General features: G+C 49.9%; 3 protein-coding genes across 3 annotated transcripts; 2 read left to right on the forward strand and 1 right to left on the reverse strand.

Moving 5' to 3' along the window:
* Positions 1–2,365: 2,365 nt before the first annotated feature.
* On the forward strand, positions 2,366–5,776 carry HOO65_010689 (Zinc finger C2H2 type; the record flags this gene model as incomplete). The annotated part of the gene is made up of 1 exon (XM_070999779.1): positions 2,366–5,776. One exon carries the CDS (start codon positions 2,366–2,368, stop codon positions 5,774–5,776), a length of 3,411 nt encoding a protein of 1,136 aa, XP_070862511.1.
* A 922-nt stretch (positions 5,777–6,698) lies between these two features.
* On the forward strand, positions 6,699–8,768 carry HOO65_010690 (Mannosyl-oligosaccharide 1 2-alpha-mannosidase; the record flags this gene model as incomplete). Its single annotated transcript, XM_071005570.1, has 2 exons — positions 6,699–7,068; positions 7,147–8,768. 2 exons carry the CDS (start codon positions 6,699–6,701, stop codon positions 8,766–8,768), a joined length of 1,992 nt encoding a protein of 663 aa, XP_070862512.1.
* Positions 8,769–9,201: 433 nt separating this feature from the next.
* On the reverse strand, positions 9,202–10,272 carry HOO65_010691 (uncharacterized protein; the record flags this gene model as incomplete). Its single annotated transcript, XM_071006007.1, has 3 exons — positions 9,202–9,773; positions 9,932–10,145; positions 10,219–10,272. 3 exons carry the CDS (start codon positions 10,270–10,272, stop codon positions 9,202–9,204), a joined length of 840 nt encoding a protein of 279 aa, XP_070862513.1.
* Positions 10,273–12,216: the final 1,944 nt, after the last annotated feature.

The raw sequence follows: 12,216 nt of genomic DNA on the forward strand, positions 1-12,216 counted from the left end.
AATATTTCCAAGGGAAGATAGAAAGGGGGACAAAGAGGGCTGTTCTAATTTTGTCATCTTGTAATCTTCTTGGCTTCCCACAAGCCGTAGCACCTAGTCTAAGCCACAGACTAGAGTCGATGGGCAAGACAACAAACAGGCTTAGACAACATTCATGGTACTATGTTGACAAGGGTTCAGGGCAGGGAGGCTGTAACAATGCAGCACACTGCTGTCTAAGGTTATCTTACAGCTTCCTGTCCGCCCCTAAAACCTAGACCGGTCAAGATTGAGGCTGACTCAAGAGCCGTGTTTTCAGCTCTATCGTGTGGCATTTTGCTGGCCTGTGGCGATGCTTCTCCTATGTGGAGGCGGAGCTGTAAAAACCCATATGCAACGTCTTGCATCCTAGTACCCAAGTTGCAGCGAAGAGTTATGAGGCTTTCAAAACGGAATGGGCGAGCGTGGAAGGGCAAGTAGAGCTAGAAACAAGTAGGGTGATGTCGAATATGCCTTGCACAGGTTCAGGCCCATTATCCATTCTTTCTCCTCAACGCGGGTTGCTGGACGGCCATTATCTCAGGCCATGTGACGATTTTAGAATCGGAGTAACTACAGTTAGTTCATGAGAGGAAGAGGAAGAAAAGCTGACTGTTCAGCTTGAGTTATTCTCTCTCCAAAAAGCTAAGCAGCTAGCTGGAAGTGAGAATAGTGAAGAAGGGCAAGGGCAAATGCGTTGATCACCGCCATCAACCTTGGCGGCTAAATAAGGTACACTAGGTGAAATACTTACAACGCCCGGTTAGCGTGTCAAAGACTTACATAAGCCGACATCTCTTTCTACTCGATAGAAAGAAGAAGTTCGACAAGGCGCACAGGCGCAACATGAGCAAGGTACATGGCATTTTTGAGCCCTTGTTCTATTGCCAAAGTAACCTCGGTTTGAGGTAAACTCGCCGGTTGGACATAAGGCCAAGGAAAATCGGAAGACCGACTAGCTTTGTACGGCTTTGTATTGGCTGCTGGAATCCAGATCGTGGCACGTTGAATTGATGAAACACATGATACAGCTCAAAGGTACCGTTACTACGCTGTGTAGATAAATTTTAGCATGAAGATAAGTACTATGCTAGCCATTTCTCTAGCTTCGGCAGAAGAGAAATACAGCCTCGCCTTAGGCCTCCGTCCTGTATGACGGGCTTAGCCTTAAGTGGGCCTAAGCCGCCGCCTACTGGCCTTGACCATGTGCTCTCCCATCCCCTGTTTAACGCTCTGTAAATGCAAGGCCCGAGCACACCTAGAAGGGAGACAGACAGAGGGCAATGGTGGGGTCGCCTGTAACCTAATGTGCGGTGGGGGAGGGGGGGGGGCATTTAGTAGGAGAGCCTTGCCAAATGCCATAGTAACCACTTGATGGAGATAGGCCTCTTGCTGTCTTGGAGCTCAAGCAACCCAAACGAAAAGGAAATTACTAAGGCTTATTGTTCTATAAATTTTCGTCTTTCTCTCCGCCCGTCGTCTGACCTTGACTTAACTAGGGACTCCCCGCCATTGCTGCTAAACTTTTGAAGAACTCTTTTTTTCGCTTTTTTATTTCTTGCCTGTTTTATTTCCCCTCGTGTTGCTCCCATAATTCTTGGCCTTAACACGATTGGTAATATATCTGAGCTTCTCGCCCCTTCCTTCTCCCGAATCTTTTCCCTTCTCCTCTATCTTTGATCTACCTTTGTTTGCCCTTTGCTTCTTCGTGCATAACAACGCCCGCCTGCCTGTCTGGTCATTCCACATCTAGACTTTCTAGTGCGTCGCTTTCTATGGCATATTGTTTCAGCACTGGACCTGTCGTCGTCTAGTATAACACGGTCTAGCCGTGCAGTAAAGCTGCACATCACCTCCGCAAAAACCCCTCGTTCCATCCAACCTTGTGCTGGCTTCTTGCGCCCGCATCATACACCCAACCAGCCAGTCCCTTTCTTCTCAACTATTCTCTCTCCAACGACACTCAGTTGTCCATCCACCATCTGTCTGTTTGGGCTCATTAGAGCCTATTTCTGATCCTAGCGAGTAAGAAAGAACCTTTTCTTTGCATGTAGCTCTGTATTTTCTTCATCGTCATTCTCCAAAGCCCGCCCGCACTGCTCCCAAAGCGAGCTTTACTCCTTTATGTGCACTCCACGATGCTAGATCAATTTACTAGCTCTCTAGTATTTCGCTATCTTGATTGTACTAGTTAGCCATGAAATGGCCGCTAATAATACCTCTTTTTTCTTCGTGTAGCCTTGATTTCCACTCGGTCCCCCCCCCCCACCTCCTCTCAGCCGCCCAAGCATCGACTTCTTTCGCCCTTGGCTGTGGCGTGGCGCTCTCGGTCTGATACTGCTGCATTATGGCTTCGACTAACCTCGCCACTAATCAAAATTTTGCCGACTCCATAGCTTCTCAAGCCAATGAACAGATGCTTCCTGAAGCTGAATACATTGACCCTAAGCTACTACTATCCCCTGACTTCAGCCTTGCTACCGCAACCCCCAACTCACACAGCGATCCAGCCACCGACTCGCCTGGCGGCAGCTTCTACCAGCCTAGCATGAGCAACCTGGTTAGCGATGACCTCGACGATCTCAGTAGCCTTAATTTTGATGATCACCGCTGCTGCGATGAGCCCATCTTTTTCAAACAACAATCCTCCCTCAGCTCTTTTCCGGCCCTAGCACCTGATGCGTCGTCCACCACTTCACATGACGCCATCCGGGGTCGTTCGGCAGTTATGAGCATGGGGCTGCAAGAGGCTCATGCTAGCCACACATCCCCACATATCCCCTCTACTCTGGTCCACCAAACTGAATCTGAGAACCAAGATGCTGCCTTGAGCCTATCCTTGGCCTCAGACCACGCTTGCCAGGCACCTCCACCCGCCTCACAAAACCCCCATGTTACCATCGAGCTCTGGGACAACGACAACTGCGTCTCTGTCTCGGACAACGGCTCTGTGCCCATCTCTAGAACTCGGGACCGAAGCCCTGCGCCCAGCTTTGCTAGCGATGCCGCCACCTACCATGATGACATGAGTGCCGTCTACACGCCATCCCAGACTGGCCAAGAATCCCTCCAGCCTCAATCGAGGCTCCCTGCAGCCTCTTCACGTCGAAGCGGCGGTGTTGCGCCCCCTGATAGAACAGATGAGATATCCGAGTCTATCAACGACCAGCACAAAAATGCGCAAGTCCGTGAGCGCAACGAGAGCGTTAGCCAATGGCTTCAGCAAGATATCCCCGCATTCCTTGTTGAAGAGACAGCCTCGTCCGTACTTATAGACCAAAAGGAAATCGATGCGGCAAACGATTCAATCCTGCCTGGCCGCAAGACGGAAAACAAATATGTCCCTGGGCAGACTTACATCGACCCTAACAATGCTCATCTCGATCCCACTGATATCAAAATCATTCGGGATCAGCCACGATGGGAAGATGGACCCAAGTTCCATGCTATTGAATACAATCGCACTGCCCCGGAATCATCCAAAGAGGCTATGGAACGCTATAGGCAGCTATTGGATAATAACTCCGTTCTTTCGCTTGCAGTCACCGTTGGAACCACCATCCAGCATGAAAACCCCTCCGATATTGAAAATGGCGAGTTGTTGAACGGAAACCTGTTCAAAAGACTCCATCTTCACAAGCGCGCTAAGAGTGTCAACTATGTCTTCCAGGGATTCCAAAACATAATGCGGAATCCGAACACAACTGGAAACTCTAAGCGATCTCTCCACTCCAATGACGATGAAGGTTCTGGTTCTAGCTCAGGCACACCAACTGAAAGCGAGGCACGATCCCGCAGCCCTCTGCATGTGGGGCGGTCCTCGAGCCAAAAAAAGACTACCCCCAACATTGGCACCATATTCGCAAATGTCGGAGGCAGCGCTGCTGTTATTGGGTCAACACATACCCGTCACGGGTCTATCAACGGTCCTTTGGCGCCTTTGAACAAAAGCTCTCTCAATGGGCTCATAAGGCGCCGTGGCTACAGCGTATCTGGCGAGAGTCGCTCTTCAGAATCTTCGGGTCTAGTCGACCTACTGCGGAAGAATGGGGGTCCGCCTGTTGCGACACTGGGCACACAAACACCACTGCCACCAACCCAGATTGCCACCTCTACCCAGCTCCCGACTTCGATTCCAGCTCCCAACACTACTCCTGAAATCAACCACGGCTCTGATGACTCTTCTGATGACGATATTGTCGATGATGATGAGGAGAATAGTCTTGTAGACGACTTTGCAGCAATAACTACTCCCAGTATTGACGGATTTCGCGACCAGTTCAAAATGCTCAACCCCGATATTCTTCCCGAAAACGAGTTCATGATTGACCGTGTTTCTCATCAACAAGAACAGCGATACAAGACCCTGGTTAATAACCGTATTGCACACACCAAGTTGGGGAACAGGTGCCGCAATGGCGAGAACTGTATCAATCAAGGCAAATCTATAACATCGGTGGTTAGCAAAAGCAAGTCTGCCAAGTCTGGCGGTGTCCTGGCTGAGGATGAGATGCACACCAACACTGTGATGATCACACGACACAAATTCCCCAACGGAATCCCCAAGCCAATGGCAGATCGCGTACCGGCGGTTTTTGAGTGCCATCTTTGCTTCCAGAAAAAGCCATTTCATAAACCTTCTGACTGGACTAAACACGTGCAAGAAGACATTTCTCCGTTTACATGCACGTGGCGAGAGTGCAAGGAGCCGAAGATATTCAAACGTAAGGCCGATTGGGTTCGCCATGAGAATGAGGGCCACCGTCATCTTGAGTGGTGGACTTGCAATGTAGATGATTGCAGCCACACATGCTACCGTCGCGACAACTTTCTTCAGCATCTAGTACGTGAGCACAAATACTCGGAGCCGCAGTACAAGACCAAAATACAGATCAACAAATATGGTGCCAAAGACCCAACTGTCCGATGCGCCATTGCCTGTCACCATGAGACCGAAAAGCTGCCTGAATCAGAGCCGTGCCGCTTCTGCAACAAGACTTTCCCCACGTGGAAGAAGCTGACAGTGCACATGGCAAAGCACATGGAGCAAATCAGCCTACCTATCATTAACCTTGCTGCCCAGAGGGATGTAGATGAGAATACGGTCATTAGCCCATTGCATGACCTCCCTCCTCAAGCATTCCCGACAACCCCAAATGCGGAGGAGATCGCGAACTCGCTGGAGCTGAAACATTCAATTATCAATACTCTTCCGTCTTGCCAACATCAAGAGCAGCAGCAGCAGCAGCAATACATCCAAATACAGGACCAAATTAACCTCCAACCACGACTTGGAATCGCGACAGTTAGAAATTCACGCCAGTTCCCTGCCGCAACCCAACCCTCATTCGCCCTCCCACATACCTCCCCACTCCCGCAAAATGGATTTGGACCTGTGGTGATGATGGAACCCAGCCTTGGTCTGCCCAACCATACATTTCTTGGATTCAACAGTAGTGGCGATTATGTAACACAACAGGGGCAATCGTCACCTGCCCAGTCTATGATGCCCAGCATGCCGCCAGGTGTACCTTCAGAACCCTCCCTTTTTGGCACGGGATTCACACAGGGTGGTTTCTCGGCCCAGCAACAACAACAACAGAGCATGGAACAATTTGGTGATTCCACCAATTCGCTAGGGCTCCATATGTCGACCACCAGTAATGCGATTGGGTTTAGTTTAGGCACGAACGGCATGATGAACGACCAGTACGGACACAATATGCCTATGCAAAATAACAATGCTTCGTTTTATTAGGGCATGTGAGGGACGAGCTTGGAGATAGGGTAGGCAGAAGAGGAGGGAAATGTTGCCGGGGGACTACGATATTTTACGAAGATTTATGACCATGCTTTTGCCATTTGTTTTTTTTTTTCAACATCTATTCGTCATATTTACTTTTGTCGAATTAGAATTGATATCACTTCATGCCATTTTTTTTTCCCATCATGCTAGAATTGAAAAGTGTGACTTTGATGCTTTTGCCTTGTAGGGAGGTTGCCCCTGAACTTATATAAGGGGGCACTCTAATGATACGTCTAGCAACAGCCCTACTAACCCACTAAAGCCAAGAACTTGCCCAAGTCCCAAGCTCGAAGCTCAGGCCTCAGTTTCAGGCAGACTTAATTAACCCAAGCCTTGCTTGTCCTTGAAGCCTGCCTAGATCAAGACAGGCTGGCATTGACACTTTGCTAATTCCTATCCAGTTCTGAAGCACTTGGATGTTATGCTATAATTTATCTTCTTGAATTAGGTCAATTTGTCTTCTAGAAAGCTTTGCCTTGCTTTCAGAGTTTTCCCGAGAAATTAATGCGCGTATCTCGACACCTGCTCTGAAGAGCGACTGTAGCCTCATCAACGACCTGACGATACCCCACGAATTTGCATCGACCAACGTCCATACGAATAATCATCACGAGCTTCTTCTTCCTATTTAAACGACTCCCCTAATTCGCTACTGAGACTTGTTAGTTTTCTCTTCCTCTTGACATACATGGAGGCCGACCATCAATGCAACAACTGAAAGCATACCTGCAGCGCACATTGAACCATCGCAGTAGAGCTGGCAGTTGATATATCCTATTGTATATACCTGGATCATTACTTTTGACCATATACTCGCCCACTTCCCCATCTACCTAAGCCTAGAATATACGCATCTCTCTCAACCACCTTCGGCATGGCGACAGCACGGGCTCGAGGCATCATTAACACTGGCGGCATCCTCAACGACGTGCAACACAAGGTCGGTGACTTTCTAGACAAGAACAACGCCAACAACCAGCTCCCAATGTACAAAGACAAGCCCTACTCGCACACGCTGTCGCGGCGGCTGCGGAACTGGAAGAGCCGGCGGACCTTGGCGATGCTAGGCCTTGTGCTGCTAGTCATCATGTACTTCAATGGAGCCTTCACGCGCTCCAAGAAGAGCGTCTGGAGCTATGACAGCATCACCGCATCATCGGAGCGGATCAACTGGAATAAGCGCCGCAGTGAGGTTGTCAAGGCATTTGAGCTGAGCTGGGACTCGTATGCAAAGAACGCCTGGGGTTAGTTAAATGCGCCGCCACCATCATGCTGTGTCTGGTTAATATGGACTAGAGCTAATTGATGCTTACTTTCTACAGGCTACGATGAGTACCATCCGATCTCCAAAACAGCCAAGAACATGGCGCCCCAGGGCATGGGCTGGATTATCATCGACGCCATTGATACCATGATCCTCATGGGCTTGTCCTCGCGTCTCGATGCCGCGCGCGAATGGCTACAAAACAGCTTGACCTGGGAACAGGATCAGGACGTTAACGTCTTCGAAACCACTATCCGGATGCTAGGCGGCCTGTTATCAGCGCACTATCTATCAACCCGGTTCCCTGAGCTGGCGCCGGTCGAGAATAAAGATACGTCGCTATATCTCACCAAGGCGCGCGACCTTGCCGACCGCCTGCTTGGTGCTTACAACTCCGACTCTGGGCTTCCCTATGCGAGTGTCAACTTACATACACGCCAGGGCATTGAATCGCATGTCGATGGCGGCGCTTCATCTACAGCCGAGGTTGGCACGCTGCAGCTTGAGATGAAGTACCTCTCGTACTTGACTGGTAACGCAACATTTTGGGAGAAATCCGAGCATGTCATGGAGGTTATCGATGGCAATGGCGCTGAAAATGGACTGGTTCCTATTTTCATATATGCTACCACAGGGGAGTTCCGTGGCAACAATATCCGTCTGGGCAGTCGGGGTGATTCGTACTACGAATATCTGATCAAGCAGTTCCTGCAAACCAACACTAAGGAAGCGGTTTACAAGGATATGTGGGATGAAACTCTAGCGGGCATCAAGAAGAATCTCATTACATACTCCAAGCCCACCGGCTTCACAGTGCTGGCTGAGAGGCCCAGCGGGCTGCAGGCGTCCATGAATCCTAAAATGGACCACCTTGTGTGTTTCCTCCCAGGGACTATTGCGCTAGCGACAACGGGTGGAATCCCCGAGTACCGGGCGCGCGATCAGAGTTGGTGGACCAAAGAGCATGACGAGAACATGAAGCTTGCGCGTGAGCTGATGCAAACATGCTGGGGCATGTACCAAGTCATGGCCACCGGGCTCGCAGCCGAAATCACCTACTTTAATGTTGACGTCAAAAACCCGCCCAAGTATGACCCGGAGCGCAAGATGCTGCCCGACTCAGTGTTCCTTGACAAGGACCCTGATGCTCCATGGCGCTCCGACTACGACGTGCATGCGGCGGACCGGCACAACCTCCAGCGCCCCGAGACCATTGAAAGCCTCTTTTACATGTGGCGTCTGACAGGCGAGCCCAAGTACCGTCACTGGGGCTGGGAGATGTTCTGTGCCTTCACCAACCACACTACGGTAGCCAATCAAGGCGGCTTCACGAGCCTAAACAATGCCGACGAAATCCCTCCCAAGCCACGCGACAATATGGAAAGCTTCTGGATGGCCGAAACTCTCAAGTACTTTTATCTGCTATTTTCACCCGGCGACTTCATGCCACTGACCGATGTTGTGTTCAACACTGAGGCGCATCCGTTCCCTCGCTTTGACATGGGCCATGCCTTGTCGACGGGGTGGAAGAGACGTGAAAGAGACGAGAATGGAAAGATTATAGGGGCCGACAAGGCTACAGCTGATGCCCATGGGGCAAATGCGGGCTCACGATCGGGTGCGGGGGTTCAAGGCGGCAAGTTGCTTGAAGAGGGGGCTGAAAAGACAATGGGTTGGTAATGTACATAGATTATGGTGGTTATAAGAAGGCGTTTTTTTTTGGGAGTGGAAGGGGAGGGGGGGAGGAGGATATGGTTTAGAAAGAGACTTTGTTATATATACATGCAAGGGGTCAGTATCAAGTGTGGCCAGGCCAGTAACTGTGACAACAAGAGACTGCAAAATGCGTGATAGAATTGAAGCAAGCTTAGGTGGAGGTTAGTTAACCAGGTCGTCATGAAGAAAATAAATGCCAATATATACGGAGAAAAGGAAGGAAAACAACCAGTAAACGCCAGTAAATGAATGAATGCAAATCAATGTTCCTCCGCCCCTTATTCCGGTGTACCATTCTAACCGGGCCCGTGTCATGAAAAGGAAAGTAGCAATAGAAAAATAGAGGTAGAAAAAGAAATGAAGGGAAAAAGCAAACATGGGAGGTCCTTCTGTCCTTTCAAAATGTACATATCAAGGCAGTCAGTGCAATGATGAGTGACACTGACGATGCTGCTGTCCCAGCACCGGCCAGGTTCTCGCCTGTTGAAGATTTTGAGGACCGGTGGCCGAGCCGCACCGTTTCTGTCTTGAGCGAGCCCTGGTCTCTCTCAGTGTCACCGCGGGCCTCCTTGCTCGCAGCATCGGTAGCAGGGCCAGCAGACCCGGCTACAGTATGAGCAGGCTGTGCTACAGACACGTTCAGGGCAGGCCACTCGGTAGCGCTAGAGGTAGAGATGTTCGTTTTAGGGCCGCCGCCGGCGCTATCGCGGTCCCGAATCTCGTGTGATAGGGGTGCATCCATGTTGGTGCTAGAGGTATCGCCAAGATCAGACCTGTCGTAGGCCCTTCCAGGGCCCTGGTCTGCCATGGGTAGACTGCCAAAAAGCGGGCTTTGGTGGTGGATGGCAGGACCAAGGAGAGCTGCCGACACTTGGGGTGCTGGAGAGCTGCAAGTAAAGAGAGGAGAGACAGCACTGGTGGCGGCGCAGTGTGCGTGTTGGACCACATGATGTGAAGAGAGAGAATGTGCTGGGTTGCTGGTGTTAGTTGACATGTGAATCCAGGGATGAGACGGGTGTCTTGTTCGCTGAAGGGATAGATGTGGCGGGTGTAAATGCGTGCGCCGTGGGTGGGCAATGGCAAAATCGGCAGACTAGCTAGCAGGCAGGCGGGCAGGGCAGACTTACAGAGAGGCTCAAGTGGCGGCGCGTGCAGGCCGGGCAGGTTCATGGCGAGAAAGAACAAGGTAGCAGAGTCGAACTGGTCCAGCTTGAAGGGCGAGTCTGTGGCATTTGACGCGAAAATGCGTGGAGAAGAGGCGCCGGAGGCTGGTGTGCTGACTTCCAGAGCATTGCCCCGAGACAACGGTGTCTGAGGAAGAGTCTTCTGGGTGTGGTGGTGCTATATGAAGAGTCAGTCTACAGAACAAGCCATGCCATGCGGAGGGAGAGCAGAGCAGAGGGGCTGGGCGTACGGTATGGGCAAGTGCGAGGCTCGAGGCGATGAGCAGTCCGTATAAAGACAGCATGCTGGGTGTCTGTCTATCTGTCTGTCTTGGTGGAAGACGGGAGAAAGAATACGAGGAGGAGGGGGGAAGCAAGACGGAGTATTTAGTAGACACAAGAGCAAGAAGCAGAGAACAAGCAGAAAGACAAACAACGCTTGACGAGCAGAAACGAAGAAGAAATACAACGAGAAACAAAGATGGGAAGGGAAAGAGAAAACAAGCAGAGGATAAAAGCTGAAATAAAAAGTGAAATAAAATAATAAAAAAGATGAGACTGAAAACCAGAAGAAAAGGGAAAAAATTAAGAAGAACAAGACTGCGATCCTTGCTAATGTATATGTTCTTCTTCCCTCCTTGGCTTCTTCTGCTTCTTCCTGTTCCCGCTTAGCGAGGGGGGAGGGGACAAGGAAAAGGGAAGACGGATAGGACAGGACAGGACAGGACAGACGAGGAAATTTAAAAACAGGACAAGATAAAAAGAAGGAGAAAAGCAAAAACGCACAGCTCAGAACCTGGGGAAGAACAAAGGACAGTAGACGGTGCAGACAGCGAGGTAATCTTAGGTGGCCTAAGCTTTTTTGTTTTTCTTTTTCTTTTTCTTTTTCTTTTCCCCATACCAAGACAGGATGGAACAGGATAACAGGATAGGACAGAGGAGAGGTATCAAGCTCATCTGTATCTGTCCGTGTTCTGGGGTCTGTGTTCGACGTCAGTGTATCTTGTCTATGCCCTCTGCCCTCTGCCCGCTCCAATGCAATCAATGCCTTTATGCTGCTATAACCTGGTGCTTCTCTGGCCATACGTGTGCATGTGTTCGTCTGGTGTTCCCTCCCAGCAAATGGCCCTTCTTTTCCATGCGGTATGGTATGTATGGTATGTTGTACACGGCCTATTGCCAGCCTGGCTGGCTGCTATCTGCTATCGTCCAGGTCTCTGTTTCTCTGTGTTCTCCCGTCCAGCAAGTAAGTGCCTGTGTCTATGTTTAACTCAGAGTGAGACAGGCTAGCATCTCAGATCTGGCCGCCCCAAGCAAACTATTTTTGCGCATCCTTTTTGCCTTTTTCTCCCCCGTGAAACTTTTTTCTGCGCCCTTGATTTTTGGGGGAAAACAGAAACAAGCAGGAGGCAGGGTTTGTAAGGCACAGAAAAGACGTCAAGTTTGAACTTTGAAGCGGGATTGCATGGTGTGAAGTGAAGTGTCTTTGGATCTTTTTTTTTTTTCTTTTTCTTTTTTTTCCAAAACAAGCAACTACCCGGGAATATTTACATTTTATTTTACATTATTTTACTTATCTTGCTTTTTTTAATTTTTGCTCTATTTTATTTTATTTTCTATTTAATTCCTTTCCTTCTTTCCCTTCTTCACCTTCCTCTTCCTCTTCTTCTTGCCTTCTCTCCTTCTTCTCCCAAGCGAAAGGAAAGCAAAAGGAAAGAACGAACGCTATTTTTATCCCACCTTGGGATGGAAGGATGTCACGTCTGCGTTTTGCGGGCGGTCTGTGTGCTGTGTGTGTTCTCTGGCCCGCCACACCACGGGTTTTCGATATTTCATGTCTCTTTTCTTCTTGTTTCCCTTGGCATCAACTTGCCTACCACCGTAGTTTGTCTTTTGCCCTACTGACTGACACCAGTCCTACGGCCTTGTCAGTCACTCCCCTCCTCGCCCTTATCTTCAGTGCCATCAAGCTCTGCTTCTGCTTCTGCGTCTACTCCTCTCCTCTCCCCTCCCCCCCCCCCCCCCCCACGTAATCGCCAAGCAAACTTCATCCTTTCCAGCTTCCATCATCCCCCAATCTCACATCCCGCTCCCTCATATAAACAATTAAAGTGCAGCATACCACACCGGCGCTATAAACTCATGTGCTAGCGATGCACGCGCTGTAGTGCCACCGAGCACCATTATCGCAGTCGCAGCATTCGTGCATGTATTACGGCATGCATATTACGTATGTGCGTTGTCTTGCT

This window comes from Ceratocystis lukuohia (assembly GCF_044167205.1).
Source record: "Ceratocystis lukuohia strain C4212 chromosome Unknown Supercontig1_pilon, whole genome shotgun sequence".
Lineage (NCBI taxonomy): Eukaryota > Fungi > Ascomycota > Sordariomycetes > Microascales > Ceratocystidaceae > Ceratocystis > Ceratocystis lukuohia.